The sequence below is a fragment of the Chlamydotis macqueenii genome, chromosome 6 (assembly GCF_036417535.1).
Source record: "Chlamydotis macqueenii isolate bChlMac1 chromosome 6, bChlMac1.mat, whole genome shotgun sequence".
Classification (NCBI taxonomy): Eukaryota; Metazoa; Chordata; class Aves; order Otidiformes; family Otididae; genus Chlamydotis; species Chlamydotis macqueenii.
In genome coordinates, this window is record NC_141561.1 from 20,334,203 (window position 1) to 20,352,648 (window position 18,446).

General features: G+C 35.0%; 2 protein-coding genes across 3 annotated transcripts in view; one reads left to right on the forward strand and one right to left on the reverse strand.

Annotated features, from left to right (window-relative positions):
- The window catches only part of CSRNP3 (cysteine and serine rich nuclear protein 3), a 29,034-nt gene extending 23,158 nt beyond the window's left edge, over nucleotides 1–5,876 (forward strand). The window contains exon 5 of the mRNA XM_010119202.2: nucleotides 5,347–5,876. The gene's annotated coding sequence lies outside the window, so the exon portion shown is untranslated. The remainder of the gene's footprint in view (nucleotides 1–5,346) is intronic.
- Nucleotides 1–18,446, reverse strand: part of GALNT3 (polypeptide N-acetylgalactosaminyltransferase 3) — a 167,290-nt gene that overhangs the window by 132,907 nt on the left and 15,937 nt on the right. Inside the window, exons 9-11 of one of the 2 annotated variants that reach the window (XR_015258922.1) lie at nucleotides 17,584–17,685; nucleotides 14,784–14,936; nucleotides 12,253–14,280 (exon numbers count right to left, since the gene is read on the reverse strand). Coding sequence is in view for 1 of the 2 variants with exons in the window: in XM_086750966.1 (XP_086607092.1) it covers nucleotides 14,158–14,280; nucleotides 14,784–14,936; nucleotides 17,584–17,685 (378 nt within the window). In the remaining variant the exon portion in view is untranslated. Of the gene's footprint in view, nucleotides 1–11,111; nucleotides 14,281–14,783; nucleotides 14,937–17,583; nucleotides 17,686–18,446 lie in introns of those variants that run through there. The other variant, XM_086750966.1, reaches the window with a different exon arrangement.

Consider the following 18,446-nt stretch of genomic DNA (forward strand, 5'->3'; position numbering starts at 1 on the left):
CTAGAAATCAGGTGACAGTCAAGATTCCCTTGAGCAGATTTTGATGTTTTGTTTAGAAGAAGAAGGTACTCTGCATATAAGGAAGAATAAACTTAAATCATGAGATAGAAAATGTTTTAATGTTATTTTCTGAGCTAGTATATGATAATATTTGATGTGTCTCATTTCCCTGTTGGTTAATATTCATGTTGATAACCAGCCCTTTCATTTTGGGTAAGCTTATTTCTGCGTGATGGAAGGATTATGTTACTAAATGAGAAACAGCAGTTATTTGTTTCTGTATTGACACAGTTTTGTCACTTGTGGAAATGTTTAGTTTACTGATAGTTGTATCAGCTTTATTTCCCAAGATATCTGGCTACTGATAATCACGTCTAAGAAGCCAGGTAGTAAGTTGGTAGATAGTTTATGATTATACTGTGTGGTTCAGACAAATGAGTCATAACCAAAGCATTTCCCTCTGTTAAACAGAGTCTTCACACAGATCACTGGAACAGCACCTAAAGCTGGATGCCTTTTTGCCTCTAATGTGGACTTTGTCTCTCTTAGAAAAAAAAGCGTTGTTAAAGTTTATATATAAAGTTTTAACTGATGTTAGATGTAAAATTAGAACTTTTCTGGCCAAATTGCAGCAATTGCAATTGTTTCCTAAGAGCTATAACTCATGCCCACTGGAATATCTTTTAAAAAATTAAAAGCTGGTCGGAAAAAGTTTCTAATATTTCTTTCCTTTTTTGTAAAAAAAAAATAAATTATTTGATGAGCTGTATGCCATATAGGTGAGAAATTTCTAGATTTGTGAAGTTTTGCTGTTTCATTTACATACATTCCCACTAGTGAATAATAAATGGAGTTAACATTTATTTATTTTTAAGGCCATTCATTACACTATCATCGTAACCAAGACTTGCTGTAGATAGGGTTCAGCCTGCTTGCTGGTCTGTTAACTGAGCCAGTTCACAATGCCATCCTGCCTTTTGTCTGCGTTCTGCAGAAGTTGCATGTAGTGTTCATGGTGGTGTTACTCACTGGATTGCGAACGATTCAGATCCAGTTTCTAATCTTACCTGGGTGTTGTGTTTCAGTAAACATGCTACCAAACTGATCATGTAGCATTCCCTGGCGCACAACTGGAAGGATAACTCCACGAAAAACAGCTAGCTTGTTAAAGATTGTAGATAATACCTTTGTATGCAAAAGAGAACATGTATTATGTTTTTTTTAATATTTCAGATATTCCTGACTCTTTGATAGAAATGTGGTGTACTGGATAGAGAGTATTTGGCTCAGACAGGAGACCTGGGTTCTGTTGGCTTTGCTGTTGTCCTGCTTTGTCACTGCCGTTCTTTGTGGGCTGGTTTGTAAAGTGTTTGGAGATACTCTGATAAAATTATTCTATAGAACAGGCAAAATACTGCTTTTTCCCCCTCTTTTTTTGGCATCATAACTAACTTTTTGTGCTGCAAACTAAGTCAACTTTCCCAATAAAGCCCAATCCAGCTCAGAAGTTAACAGAAATTTTATCACTAACATGAAACATGGCAAAAGCAAGCTCTCCTTTCCATGGCCGGGTTAATGAGCAAAAGTTTAATAATAAATTTCACAGTGAAAATGAGAATAAAAGCTGTGTTGCATATACAACATTTACCTGTCAAGTGCTTAACATTTGAGCAGCAAGATTGTAGTTTGCCTGCAGCACCGACCTTGGCAGCAACAGGCAGTCTTATTCCTCTGCACATTGTTGTCTTTTGCCAGCTGAATTCTCTCAGTTGAAACTCCTTGGCTAGGCTGCTCCTGTGTGAAGCAGGTGCCCTTACTCAGAGCTAAAGCAAGAGAGACCCATGATATTGTTTTAAAAGGCATTTGCTAAATAAGAAACTCCCATGTTACAGCTCATGAGTTGTATAAACTCATGTTCATTGTGCCAATTGTTTAATTTCCTGAAGCCGTCAGAGCAGGGGACAGAAGGGGATGATATGGGAAGTCCTTAGGTGTTTAGAGGTGTTACGCTTTCCCACTTAGGCTAAAGAGTAAGTCTATCAATCATCTACTTTGTTATGGTTGCAGAACATTTGATGTAAAATATTTAGAAAAACTAGAATTAACTCAGAGAATATATTCTATAGAATTTATTTCTAAAATATTAAATCTGATTACTATTTTTCTAAAATAGTAGAAAGCTACTGTTATTTTCAAAACAGAGTAGTTGTTTAACATGTTCCTTAGTATGAGAAATGTCAACATTTGCCTATTCAGTGTTTCCAAATTTATTTTAATTATTACTTAATTTTGCTGTTCTCTGTAGTCGCTGTCCATGTGCAAATTATTAATTGTCCATTTTCTCCTAGAAGTGTGAAATCCAAAGCACGAACGTTGTGAAGTGATGAACAAGTGCAATTTAGTTGTAAAGATGTCTTAGTGAACACACGCTTGAGTTCTTCATAAGTGCTCTCTGTTCAGTCTCTTTCCCCTCCTAAATCAGAGGCAGCTTTTCATTTTCTTGATAATAAATGTACCAGAGTATTGTTTTCATTTCAGGAGGAAAGTTGTAACATCCTTGAGAACTTTCTGCTACCCTAATGGCTCATACCAAGACTTTACTTTTTATAAGAACATCCAATTCATGAAACATCTGTTTTGCAGCCTCAGTCTTTTCTTTTTAATTCCTTCCTCCCTTCATCTCAGTGTCTGGGAAAGGTCTGTTGTAACAGTAAGGCTTTTCATTAAAATTGAGCACAAGGGCACCTCTGGTGTCTTCTATGCTATCTATCCTTTATTTTGCTGAAAGTTCATTTCATTTTCACTTAACATTAGCATGTAGATAGATTGTGGTGAAAAATAGTCCCCCATTGGCTCTGAATGTGAGAGTCATGAGGGAGGAAAGCCCTGTGGGGGTCTATAGACTCTCCCTTTACGTACATACAAACAAACAGGAAGGAAACCTACCCCACAGGCTGCAGAGGGATGGTGGTGGATCCTCGTCCCCTGAGGTACATAGATCCAGGGGAACAGTGGCGTTCTTGGTACAGCACAGGCCAATACAGGATGAAAATCCAAGATTAGGGAAAGCAGAAAACCCATCATTTAGGGGAACAAGAAGTTTCCTTCAAAATACAGTTATGTGTGTGGTTTTTTTCCTAATATAAGTAATAAATAATAAATCCACCCTTTTATAAAATAGAAGTGAATTAGATCTTGAAAAGTTAAAACATTTATTGCTCTACTGCTGTATAGTCTTTATGGTTAGGAGGATACCTGCTACTTGGAAGGTCCCACTGCTTGGAGAACTGTATTCATGATGCCCTGTATTGCTGCTACTCAATTGAGCAGATGATAGTCCTTCAAGGCACAGAGGGGAGGGGGACAAAACAAAAATTCAGAAGGCAAACTTAATTTATTTACTCAATTATCTTAATTTGGATTTTAGCAATGACACTTGTGTTTTACTTAGATATTTTATGAATTAATGTCAAATAGAACAAAGTCAAAATAAGTTTGCCTCATGTATATGGTCTTCTCTAACTGTGCACTTTTCCAACAAGCTACGAAGACTGGGATTAGCTTTTCTTGATGGACAGGGAAAATGGTGGAAGATAAAAATGAAACACCACTGTTGTAACACCAGGCTCAAGATAATCCTTTATCTTGAGGCATGGGTGGATACACCCTGGAGTAAGCAAAGGGAGGATAGAAAGGGCAAGTTAGAACAAAAGAAGGATGAAGATGAGGTAGATGATTGATGAGGACATTTACTTTTCTTCTAAAGGGCAAAAGAAAACATTATGTATGAAAAAAAAAAGGAAGGAAAAAAGGAAATAAAGATATCCTCAGAGCAAGGATGGAAAAGTATTTGCGTGTTCACTGCAAGCTTGGTTATGTTAGATCATAATATGAATTCTGTTATTTAATATATTTTAAAACAAACATGAACTCGGTGCAAACAGGAAATGTCATTTTTCCATACCAGTTGTATACAGGGGACATTAAATAAAAGCCTTATCCAAAAGCATGGGGTAAAAACTACAAAGCAAAGGAACACCCTAGAAGCATTGCCACCACATCTTTTCTTTGCCTATGTATGTCAACTGCAAAGTCATGTTCAATATCATTTTAGGTAACTAACTCTGCCCCCAGGCACGTGTTTTCATGTAACCTATGTCTCAGCTAACAAGAGACACTTTTTAAAAGCCGGGAAGAAATAGGTGTCCATTTTATTAGCATTTTAGCTTGGGATTTTTCAAATGAGACTTAATACATTATGGAAGCTAATTCTGTTAGATTTCTCCATCTTAAACTTTTAAAAGCTGTTCTTAAGAATGAAATTTTGGGTTGGATTCTGGGTGAAGGTCAGCCTTGCTAGAGTACTGGGAGATCACTGTAAAGAACCAGCCGTCAGTTTGAGTGCGATACACAGATGGAGCCCAACTTTTCAGCTTCCTGAAAAGATTGCATCCTTGTGTGCACTGGCAGCTGGTTCTCGTAAAACAAAACCAGAAGCAAGCATGCTGTTTTTTCAGAGCATTTCACACAAATACCACTTCAGTTCTCCCATAACAATGCCCATGTAAACAATGCTGAACAACTGAGCCCTTCTTTAATTCACTGATTGTAGGCACTTCTATGGAAATACGTCTGAAGTGTAGTTTGTGAAACATGTTTAAAAAGTGTTTGATGTAAAATAAGTGCTAGACATTTAACCGTGCAAAAATAGTCAAAGTCTGTAGATTACAATTCCATTCCTAAGAGCCTCAGCCTGTAATATTGTGTTAGTGGAAGTTGATCTTTTCAGTTAAATTGCATTCTGGAGTAATAACCTTTTACAAATAAAATTAATTATTAATTAATAAATACAAATGTACTGGTTAATACCTGTTAACATAAAACATAGCAAGTGGTTATTTTTATTTGTTTCCATCTACAGCTAATAGCAATTTTGTAAAAAACACAAACAAAAATCAACACATAACATTTTTAATGTTTAAAGTGTTTTAACAAATACAAACTGCATAACATTTACACAGTCTAGTCCAGCCTTGTCTTTTAGGAGGTTCATCTCTCTCTCTCTCTCTGTGTGTGTGTGTGTGTATATATATTTTTCCCCATAAGAATATAAAATTGCTTTTGAAATTTTTGTTGGCAAGTGGTAAATAATACACCATGGCATTGATTCTAAAGCACTTACTTAAGTTGATATTCTTTCAAACATGTAATCCATTCAAAGGGGACTAGTAAAATTGTGGTGTAATTGCAGCCATTGGCTTAAAATTTGTATATTACTTTTAACTTTTTACTAATTTTTGAGAAAAATAGATATGTTAAGTAAGTACCTAACATTTTCCATTACAGATGATCTTGCATACTAAAATTATGGAGATCTCAACAGTAAAGCAAGATATTTAATTGGACTGCTGCTTTTAAACTGTTTGAAGAAGTGAAGGGAAAGAAAGTTCATCTTCAAATCTGTACACACAAATAATATTAAGCTTCATGAGCTACACATTTCCTTAATTTCCTTTCTTTTTTTAAAACAAGTTATAACATCAAAGATGCCAAAGGGTAATATAAGCTACAATAATATTCAACGGAACTTAACCTAGACCTTATGTTGTAATAATTTATTCTAATTAACTGTATTCTTCTGTATTTATATTTTGGTATTAATTATGAATGATACGGAATTTGATGTATTTATTGTGGCTTATTACTGCAGTGTATATATTCCAAAAATGAGCATTTTTAAGTCTTAACATTAGGGTTTTTTTTTTTTTTTGTTAATTAGTGGCACTTGTATCAGCTGTATTTTTATTCTATATTGTACAATATATATTGTCCATTTGTTTGCAATGAAGTAAAACAGGTTTCTACGTTACATCATGGCTGCCAGTGCACTGTGCATCTTATTTCTGTTCCGCAGTCTCTAGACATTCCTCTCTCATGTTAACAGAGCCAGAATTAGTACGGCACCTCCTTCCCCAGACCCGCAGAGCTGCTGAAGATGCTCTGTGAAATTTCAAGCATTTCTCCCATTCCTCATAGTCTGATAGCCTAAGGAGAAACAGTTTCAGTTGGGTGGGGTTTTTTTTTTTTGTGTTGTGGATTTTTTGTGTGGTGGTGGTGTTTTTTTTTTTTTTTTTGTTTTGGTTTTTTTTAATTTAATCAACATATAGATGTTTAAGAAATGAACAAAACTGCCTTGTTAGGTATATCCATTTGCCCTTTAATGACACTATTGCCTATGCTTTGCTTTGGTCAACTGAATAAACTACAGGATTCATCTGCATCTATCATGGTGAATTTAATAATTTTGGTTATAGGTCAATGCAAGAATCATTTTCAACAGCTGTTGGAAAAAATTTTGCAACAGCTCTCTCTGGTGGACAATTTGCAGTAATTTTATACAACAAATAATTTCAGTGGCTATAATGGTATATAAGGCATAGTTTCAGGACAACTGCTTAATTATTTTGAAAACTGCTGCTCAACATTGCTTCATTATGGAAATAATTAACAGTCACAGGTCTCTGCCATCTTTTTACTCTGATATTTATTAAAATTGAGGTGTACATTTGTAAAAGGTAAGTTGTCCTTAAGTGTGCATTAATGCCAAATTACAGATGGCTAAATTATTTGTATTTAAAAAACTGATAAAAATCAGATGTTCTCTAGATTTTATATATATATAAAAAAAAAGATCTCACAGGATTTAAGGTAGCATTTGCTAGGAGTTACACAGAATGGAATAGAGTAACATCTGCTAGCGGACTGCTTTTGGCATTTCCACGAACTATGATTAACAGTGTCGCTCCCGGGCTTGCTGAGCCATACTGGTAACAAAAAAACCCAAAACACAAACAAACAAAAAAAATTGTTTGTATGGCTTAGTTTTATATGCACATCACAAAATGCACTATGTAAGCAGACTGCAGAAACCCTTTTTATTTCCACATTTGCGTTAGATGGGTTTGAGTGCTACAAGCTGTGCATAATGGCAAACCAGCCTTTGCAGAAAAGTTCTTGTACTAGGAATCACTCTACAAAAAGCATTTTTAGGTCTATTTCTTCTAGCATTTCCCTTGGGCTTTTGACTCCAGTCCCAAGCAAGTATTTTAAATGCACACTGGAGCTGCACATTACCTTTTTGGTGACACCTCTGCCTCTTCCCTTTCACAGGCTGCCCCTCAGCTCGCTTGGCCTTTTTGCATGGCTCCATTTTTGCCCAAACCCCATCTTTGTTGCTCCAAGCTGCTGCCAACAACTAGGCTCTGCTCATGGCAGAGCGCAAGCAGAAGCCTAGCATTTAGGTAGGTCCAGCCAACCCACAGAAACCAATTTTTGTTATACAGCCAGCAAAAATACTGCAAGTCTACATTTTAACCACAGACCTTGAATATGTCAATAGGGCCTTCAGCTCTTAATTTGCAGTTACCTAGACAGGAGGTAGTAGCCATGATTCACCCTGAGCTTGCTAGCTTGCTTTGCCCTCTCGTTACACATTCCAGTCCCTTTTGAAAAGCGACACAGGAGCTCTTGGTTTAACAGTCAAGCAAATATATTCAGTTCATGTTTCCTGGGTGTAGAGAAGCACAGTTCACCATTTAGGTAACTGTGCTGTGTCATTGTGAACTACTGTTAAATTACAGATCTTAATATCGCATAGAAATCATTTAATATCAAAGCAAGGGTTGATACTAAAGCAAATATTTTTTGTTTAGATGCAAGGTAATCCATATGGACAAATGTTATTTTTTACTGAGCAGGTTTTAGAAGCAATTATACCAACATCAAGTGACAAAACCATGTATAATTGTCTTCCTTGGCAGCAGACCCAGTAGCTAGCAGCCTGTCAATGGACCAGTTACCAGTCATAAGGCATGTGATGAGTTCTCTGATAGCATACCCCTTGTTGGCCACTTACCTTTTTCCTGACTGCACTGCATGTTTGAAGCATAGAAGGTTTAGCCAAGACTTCTCAGCCCTATGTAATCTGGGAGGTACTGAGGCACTCCAAAAGTCATCATTAAGAAACGGCAGCAGTACATCATTCTGACCTTGAAGCTCTTCCTTAAAGTGCCCGCCTATATGTCCCATGTGAATGACATTTCTGACAATACTCTTCCCGCCACAGATCTCACATTCCTTACTGTTTCACTTCTTTTCCAGCTTTTCCTCAAACTCTCACTGCCCTTCACTTGCACTGCTGTCTCACACTCGCTCCTAGAGGAACCTGTCCCCTACTTTCCTTGCTTGTCCTCCCACATGTCTTCTTCCCATCTAGCATTTCTCATAGTTACTGTTCCAAGGCCACTCAGTCCTTAACTTAACCACCCAGCTTTCTGCCTTTGTCACTGCTTTCTAATGTTATGTTCCTGTCCTTCAGATTCCATCTGTTTTTTCTTTCTATCACATGGGCAGAAGGCCCCTTTTTTCTTGAGATTCGAATGTGACAGAAAATTATTTTCTCTTCCTTATACACGAGTTAACACCTGCTAGGTTTAACATACCTTTCTTCTGCAGCTGTCCTCACCAATAGCTAAAGTTGATCAAGAACAACAAGAAAGAGAAAAAAATAATGATTTATTAAAAACCAAAGCATTTTTTTACAGAAATTGTACTGGCTTCAGAGACCATTCAGTGAAACATCAGTAGGAAGAACTGATGGTTCTTGCTAATTCACCATATATGTGAGAGAGCCGAGATTTTTAAGATCTAGCAGAGCAATCCCATTAACTATGCTAGCTAGGGATAGAGGTCTTGATATCTTTCACCACTTCAGTGGGTGGTCTTAAATGATCTAGACACCCTGCAAGTGCAGAAATCAGGTCAAGGAACTCTGGGGAACCAGAACCACAGATGATGTCTGATTGATTTCAAAATAATTGTTTCAGAAATAAAAATGGGCATTTCCAGCAGAAATTTTATGAAAGATATTCAGAAAAGCAAGGTAAAAGTAAATTCTAATGAGCCAAAAAAACCTCAGTGTCACATGTGTATTGATCTGTGGCTGTTGAGTCCTCAAAACCCTGTCTAGCTGTCTTACCTGCCACAGGCTTCTATTTTTGCCATCTCAGCAGAGTTAAGGAGAAAACAGATACGGAGAATCTAGAAATCCGGTTATCTTTGTATTTATAAGCAAGCATGAAAGCCATCCTGGTTACAGCAGTGGCTTCCTTTTGCCCTGAAATAGGTAGAAGGTTAAGATTGCTCATGGTAAAGAGGAGAAGGCAGGGACAGTGATGTCCATTTTAAAGTTGGGAGGTTAAAGGGACTACTTGATTCTCATCTCTTTCTGCATACTTTGGAGCAGTCTAACAGTAACAACACACTACTCGCACCAGTTTCTATCACTGCTTTTGGGTTGTACTGAGTCCAGAATTCAGCTGTTTAATGAAGGGAAACACTTTTTAAAAAATAAACTCTAAGAACTAGTCATTTGAATGTGCATCATTTAAGTATAATATAATGAAGTATTCTATAATAATTACTATTAAGTGTGTGAAATGTAGATCAAATATGGACCTAAAAAGGGAAGTCAGGAGATATAGTTTTATTAATAAAGTGACAGAAGTTGATATTTCACATCAGTCATCTTCTAGTTCCATTGCAGGCAGAAACAATACCAAATGAGAATTAGGATATTTCATATTAAAAAAAAAAGCCAAACAACACAATTTGAAGTTTTAATTCCATTGAAACCCTATCCAAAATTTGTTTTCGGTATTGCACTGAGCCGTAACCCAGAGAGAAAAAAATATGATTTAACATGCAAGCCATAGATTACAGTAAGAAAAGAGGAAATTAAATTAAAAAGAGAAAAAAACCCCACCTCTACAAAAATTACAATATTAAGTGAACAAGGGTAATATTTGAAATGTCTGTCTTTGAGATAAATTTTTGTAGGGTTGCTGGCTTTAGTAGTAAATGCCACTTTAGCATCATAAACATTATTCATTAAACAATTATTTCTTACCCACAAGCTTTTTATTCCTGCAAGTTCTCTGTCCTGTGTAACAGATAAAGTACCTGTCAGAAAATACAGCATTTCTATTTTTTATTTTGCATAAAAATTTCCTAGCTTTTCAGTGTGTGAATATAATGTTGATCTGAATCTAAACAATTTTAAAATGCAATTTCCCATCATAAAACCCATCAACCAGAACCTCCTGCATGTAAAACTTTCATGAGGAAGAGAGTAGAGCAGAAATATGACAGTCACTTTTCAGAGGATTTTACCTCTGTTTGCTGAACCTGGGGAACACCAGTGTGTAAATTTAGTCTCTCTGTGGAATGCTGAACAGTTTTAAATCATTGTATCCATTCCCCGAAAAATGATATTTCCAATAAGCTCTCTCCCCATCCATCTGGCTCCTTCCTCTTCTGATTTTCTTTTCCTCTTCGGGTTTCCAATCCTTTGATAATGCTTTACTTTTGAAAGGTTTGGTGTTTTTTTTTTTTCCTTTAAAGAATTGTAATCTTGTACTAATTTTTTCCTCAGACTGAGGAGAAACTGAACAAGACATGCTAAAGTTATTATCACTGCCCCTTAGAAAATATAAAAATCAAGCTGATATTTACATTATAAAGGACAGAATCAAATATTGTAGATTTAACTTTTAAAATACACTTTTCAAAAACTTTTAAAGACTGCAATCTAAAGTAAATGTTAATGTCTATAATGCAGTAAAGCTTTTTAATAAAAATACTTTTTTTTAAAAAAAAAGATTATAATATTAAACTACTACTTGAAATATTATTGTGCTATTGACACAAGTGCAGTTTTGGATAGAACATTTTAGCAATGAAATCCCTACCTGAAGAATTCAGGACATACATTAAAATACAGAAAAGATGACATGTGCCTGCCTTGGAAGAAAGTACAACTCTAAAGGAGATCTGTGCACAAGAAGTTCAAAGGAATGGCTCCGGTTCTGACAACTCAGCCACTGAAATCAAGCCCCCTAGATCTCAATCTAATATTATAAACTTGATCAGATGCATAAGATTATATAAGGCTAATTCTCAAAATGTCAGAGATTATTCTCTAAAAGGAAGCAGCGTCCACAATTTCTTTCATGTATTTCTCAGTTAAAGTAATCCCACATATTTAAAGAAATGTATACAAGATACAAAGTAAAGAAAAACTAGCACTGCATTGTAGAATGTACTATAATTACTCAAGAGAATTATGCTGAGGGAATAAGTCATGCCAGGGAGAACACCTGCTTCTGCCCTCTAAAAACAGCTATGAAATATTTTACTTTTCAGGAAAGATTGAAGACTGATGCTAAAAAGCACAGAGAAAATGGGCAATAACTAGTTCTTGAACTGCTTGAAATTTTTCTTACTGCTGCTTTGTAATTAATTTTGAAAAAGTAATTTTAAAAAAATGTAATTAACTTTAAAATATATTTTGTAAACCTCCAATCATATTTACAGATCTCCTATTGCTCTTCTAAAATTGTATGATACCTATATATACACACACATATATGTGCATATTTGGAAGTGCAATACTGACTGTAGACACAGAAGTTAATGTCAGATCTTCGAAGAGAACAGAACAAAAAAAAAAAGTCACTTAATGTCTTCCTCTGTTTATACATCTGCTTCTCTCTTTTCTGGCAGGTAGTAGGGAGTCTAAGAAAGACTGTATTGCTGCTGTACAAAGTATTGCTAAGATAACAGACTAAAATGTCACTCACAGTTTAAAGAATAGATAGTCATACAGCTTTAACTTCATAGGGTATTCTCACAGGTGTCACCAAAATCCTTACAGAAGCCATGACATGACTTAAAGAGATTCTTATCAAGACAGAAAAAGAAATCAGCTTAAGTTAATGCTTCTGACAAATTCTTGCTGGTCCCTGCCTATTCACTTGTCTTTTAGATGACTTAGCACTATTGAAATAATTTCTTCTTGCTTGTCTTCAGAAGCTGAACTCATTAGTCAGATACTGTTAAATTAATGAAAGACAGGCTCCCTCCCCTCATTAGAAATTAAAAAAAAACCCCACATCATCATCCATTGATCCACCAGACCCTATAGAAAAATTAGCATTTATCTGTATTGATATTATTTATTTACCATGACAAAAGGACAAATATAATATTAGTGTATTTTGTCCTATGCAATCTTTAATACCCATCCCTTCAAATTTATTCTCAGCTTTATATTTGATCATACAGTCAAATATTTGTCTTCACTTTAAAAATTCGAAATTTCTTTCCCTTTGGCAGTCATGACTTTCTCCTTACTCTCCCCTCCTCTTACAAGTACAGTACCTAAAGGAAATACTATGTATTTCTTAAAATACCGTTACTAGCTGCATCTAACTTTGTGTAATCTTATTGCTCAACTTTGTACTGCTATGTGCACCTTTCCTGATGTTCAGATAATGAAGGAATTATTAAACTAGTTGCCATTACATTTCTTATTTTCTTCCATTTGAATAGAGTATAGACGTTCAACACAATTCTTTTGACAAGCTGCAAAGTCTAACATTTTTACCTTTGATGTTTCCCACCCCTACTTAATAAGAACACTGACACTTCTAGGCAACAATAAGTCTTTTCCTTGTCTTAATTCTGCTGCTTTCCTCCTTTCCTGGAAGCTTCTTATTTTATCTTCATACACATTTTCCTCTCATAACACAGGCAAGTTTAAGGTTATCGTAAAGCCTCCATAATTTCTGTAAACCAATTAAGTCTTTTCCAAATCAGAATACAAAATTTTATTATGAAATAGAGTTTACCTTATTAAAGTGCAGCTTTATGTGACTTTAGACGCCTAAAGGGTGGGCTGGTCATTAATCTCACATTCATACCCTGAAGTAGACATTTTCAAGTAAGCGTACATCGCTGTTCCAGAAGAGCACATTTCTTGTACAGAAGAGTTACCTTCATTAAAGAAGGCCTGAGATAATCACAGTCAGAAAATGAGCATGACTGGTGATTGCAATGGAAGACTAACTGAAGGATATTTAACAACTATGCATCCAGTAACATAACCAAAGAAATACATATATATTTAAATACTTAAGCAAAGGAAGGCTATTTTTTAAGTCATACCTGTATATGATCTACTGAAGTATACTTGTTATACAAGAATACAATGTTTCATGAAAAGAGTTACCAGAATAGTTAGGAAGCCCAAGGATCCACTGGGACTGATAAAACTGAGGTCAGTCCTTTCAAAAGGGGAAAGAGTAACAATAAGAAAAAAAAAAAATCAACATGCAAGTGTTTGCACAAAAAAAAATATGTACAGATAACATTAGAAATGTGTTAGGTAAGCATTGCATAAATCACTAAAGGGTAGAAAAAAAAGAGTTTACTACATAACATGTAATTTAAAAGCAATAATGAACAAAATGCTGAAAAAAATGTGTTAATGTTTAGCAGCTTGGGAATCTATTACAATAGAACTTTGTCATAAATTTTAAAGTTCATGAAATGTAAAAAACCTATACAAAAAGTTTGGCTACAGAAAAGGAGATTAATATCAGAATAAGTAGATTTTTCCATTAAAATAATCATACATGCATTTTTCAGAGAGAATTATTTTTTTCTTCTACAAAAGAAGAACTGACTTGCTAGAAGCTGAGCACAGTGTGGTAACCTATTTGGCTTTAACCTGAAGGTCAAATATTTAATTTTTCAAGTGAAGGACCTTAAAAAATATGGAGAAAGGTTCACTGAGTAAAGGAAGTTATTAAAAAAAACATAAATGAAGTCAATCAATTGAGCATAAAAATATAAAGTGTCTTGGTTTTTAGACAGTATACAATAATTCCTTGGTACAATACAGAGAAAAATAGTCTTCTTCAGAAGTACTTACATTATGTGGAAAAACAATATACATATGGTCCCCAAGGTGAAAGAGGACTATAGGATGCATGAATCAGTGGTCGACATATAAAGTCTTATCATAGAAACATTGTAAACATTATTTTCTTAATTGGGATCTCAATCATCTTTGGTATAACAGACTCCTAGGGAGTCTCTGATGACACATTTTATATCCAACTGAAATAAGACAAATGCAAAATGTTTAAACAGTTTCTTTTCTAAAGTATGCATCACTTAAAAATGCAGTTTACATATAATCACAGTTTAGAACGGATCTTTTCTTTTAATAAAATGCTTCTGGCCTATAAATTCTTAATTATTCTGGCCAAAGATCCACTTCTGAAAGGGGTCTGATGGATTACAGGATGTCAAACTTGGATGCTCTCCGTTTCCTGTAAGGCACATATGTAGTGCTGCATTGTATAGAGTTTGATCCTAAAGTGAGTAAAAAACGAGGAAAAAAAAAGAACGTGAACAAGCAATGAGCGTGCTATGTCCCCCCCTAATCTTCATTTTTTTCCCCCCAAGTTCATTGTTGTTAGAGTAATGCCATACAGATAGTGCACAGGAAGGCTAGCAAACAAATATGATTAGTATGCAAGTGCCAAGTTGTTTTGTTAGGAAAAAAAAAAAAAATTTAAAAGATACAAAACATTTGGATTAACTTCCAGGTGGATGTCTAGACACACACACTAAAGGATATCAACTGTTTTTGCAAGTGACATTTCTGGTCTACATGTAAAATAGTGAAATCTTCACGTTTTAATCTGGTAACTGAAAAACTGAAATTGTCTACAACTTCCTCACAGAAATGAACTTACTTCTTTTTGACTTCAGAGTTTTGTTTTGTTGGGGTTTTCTCTTTTATTTGAAATCAAAAGTTAAGTCATACAGAAGATCACTGACAAAAATGTTGATTCACTGTGCAGTCTAAATACCTTTTGATGCAGCCATTGCTCTTCTCCAACGGCAAAGGTTTTCTGTCCTTTGTAGTTACACTCGCGAAGCTGCACAGGTCCTTTAGAAGCATGCAGACAAAGCTCCTTCTGAATGTTATGTCGAATTTCATGGTGTGCAGAATATTCAAAGTACTATTTAAATAATTTTTTAAAAAATCAGTGAATAAACAAAAGTAAATAAACAAACAAGGGTATTAAACTAAATTAACCCTTTGAAATTAATATACACAAAGTAATAGATTTTATTATTCAACAACTTGAGACTATGGAAAAATTTCTCTGATTTTTAGCATACATACATTAAAAGTGTTTACAAAACTAAAAGCATTTTTAAATACTAATGCAATGGAATATATTTAGAAGTACTTAAATGTATAAATGGCAAATGACACTTGGTGCATATGCTTTATGATGCAAGATCTCATTGCCTGCTCCCGACAGAGACACACTGAAGAGTGGAGATAGTTGCATGGATAACTTAAATTTTGGCTTTTCTTAAATTTATAAATATTTATTCAATTTTTGTTGCTGGATTTTGTTAGAGCAACCAAAAAAAATATTTGTCACATGGGACAATACTGATTGTTGTACACGAACTTTTGCTGCTTGATTTAAACAATAAATGCTAACAATAGGACACTTTTATGTTCTCTTGAGAGATAGCCATCAGAAAAGTACAATGAACATGTATTTTGTGAGTGAATTTTACAATTATTTCCTGATAGCAGAGTAGTCTCAAGGCTCAGGAATCCTAGTCTATAATTCTGGTCTTAACAGGGATTTAATTCTAACAGTTAGAGACACAGCTGTCCTTTTATACCTCTAGTCCTACCCTACCATCATGGTCTCTTCTTTTTCTCCCTCATTAAACAGCAGAGTTCCCACTACCACTGTTTATTGGCTCCTTATGTCAGCCGCCTTCACCATATCTTTCCTTTGACTACTAAGACCAGGCTCAGTTAGCTCCCTGTGGCTTTCAACTGTCTGTCCAATTGGTCAGCTTCTGCCTCCTCATTGCCTTGGCATCAACGGGAACAGCACTGAGGAACAAACAGGCATCCCACTCTGAAATCTCTGCGCCCTGAAATAGGTACTGATAGGAGTGACCTGCTTAGTCACTTGGCTCTCAGACATAATAATTTACTGTAAATCTGTTAATCTGACTATCTGTTCTCATTTATCTTTTGAACTCCAAAGTCTCTGCAAGCCCTGAAAATACAACTTGAAAGCTAGATTTAAAACTTCATTAATTTTGGATATTGAGATGCTATTGAGCTGGACATGTTCCCAGACCCAGAATATTCTAAAAAGGAAGAAGGATAAACAGTTGATGTGCAACTCTGAAAACTAGGTTCTCTCTTCCACTTCCTTCTTCTATCTCAAATATATGGATGAAGATGGCAGGTAGCGTGGCAAGTTTCAGCTTACATTGCTAAGTCTGGTAAAGAACATAAAACAACTGAAAATAGAGTATTTAATGAGAAGGACTGCGTTAGCAAATAAGCACATCTCTTGAGCATTACCAGCAAAATCTATATTAAAATTCTCTGAAGGCTGGCATTTGAAGGGATTCAGACTGTTATTTTATGGCAGAAGGAAAAACAAAATCCACAACACTTGAAAGCACAGAGTTTTAGTACACTGCAAGACAACTTAGAGAGATATGACAATAGAAGCATACAGCAATCTCTTAATACAATGTCTTGGTACAGTGTTCTCACATTAATGATTGTCACAATACAAAAAGTATAATACAGTATTAATCCACAACAGAAATTTTTTAAAAGTTCAATACTGTAAGAAGCTAACATAACAGGGTAGTCCTTAATCTAGACAGTATTATCTAAACAGTATTCCATCTCCCACAAAAATTTAATAGGAAAACTAGAATCATGTGTCTGAGTTTTCACAGTGCCATCAAGAGATGGCTTTTAAGATTTAAGATTTTCTTTTAAAAAAGAAAAATTACAACTATATTCTAACAAAAATTTTTAAACCTTTGTTGACCTTTAGTTATTAAGGATCTACAGTTAATAAATTTTATTAACCAAATAACTCTTTAAGGAAACAGAGAAGTGTTCATTTCTAGGCAAGGAAGGAGATGTTACTTTTTTTAATACTACAGTAGTGCCTGAAGGATTCAGTCTCTGACATCACTAGAAGTCATACTGTAGAAGAAACAGAGCACCATTGCTGCCTTCAAGAGCTACGCATCAAAGAGCACTGCTCTTGGACAAATTCAATCATATTATTCACTTGCATTAGCCAGTACGGGGTAGATCACTTTGACCTCACTCTACAAGGCTGTAAGCATGATAGGGAAGGTGGCTCAGGCCTGGCCACTTGATCTCCCATTGGTCGGATTCCCACCAACATCTTTCTTGACAGTGCAAGTCCTGGTGGCAGAGAAAGAAGCAACAGGAGGAAGTATAAGGAAAGAAAGAATTAAGAAGACAACAATTACAAGAAAGTAGTAAGGGTAAGATGAAAAGGTTTGGCACAGAAAGGAGAGATCAAGTGAAGCAGTGCAATTGTGTTAAAAATCTGAACCTGTATGGTGAACATAAAACGTTAGAAGTGGGACACAACACAAAGAGCAGTATGAAATTTTTCTTGAACAATGTTTATAGGAATTAACTCTTTTAAAAAAAGAAAAAGAGAGAGAGAGAGAGAAATTGCATATTAAAAATGAATCAATTTCTCTAAAATAAATGAAAAGTTTTAATATGGTGAAGTTATAGCAGCATAGATCATAAAAATCAGATATCAAGTATTTTACCTGATTTCCTCCAAGTCCATGACAAGAATACATAATCAATGGTTTGCCACCATGGTTATTTTCACCAACATCCAGACACATGCGGTTACCTGTATTTTTTAACTAAAGAAAGGGTGTTATCAGAAAAAAAAAAGAAAGAAGTTCACTGAGGATGACAAAAAAAAAAAAAATAATCTGTCTCAATTGTATACAAAACTAACCTTCGGCTTAACAGCAATTACGGCTGCTAGTTTATTTTTACTTTAGCACTCTTAGCTAATCTTTTCTAACCAAAAGCCTAGTAACTACATTATAGCTGTCTACAACCACACACTGTGAATTATTAGGCTACTGCTGTACAAGGTTACTGTTATTTAAATTACAATTTGAACTGATACACATAAAACATTCAAAATTGGAGGAAGGGGATTTTTTATTTGTAAATACATGCTAAATATTCACATTTACCTCAAACTAAGAACTGTTAGGTGTTTAATTTTTTTTTGTTTGTTTTAGCAATGCAATGTCTAAGAAGTTATTTCACAGAAGAAATGCAATGGTCTTTTAAAAAAATACATGTAACTATAAACACACATTTTCCTCGTCATCAGCCTAATTCTGAGAAGCAAACAGCACTTCAGTTTTCCTCATTATCAAGAACTAAAAATTCTCTCAGACTTCTAACTATATAAAGCTAAATCTACCTTGATAATTCGGGAAATCTCTCACCACTGGCTTAGTACTTTTGTGTCATTTTAACTGTTAGTGACAGGCAGATTGTTACTTATCTTAGCAGGCTGTAAGCTCCTGTTAAGCAAGGCTACTGTTAGTTATCAAGAAACTTCAGTTAAATTTCATATCGCCATTGACAAAGCTATAAAATA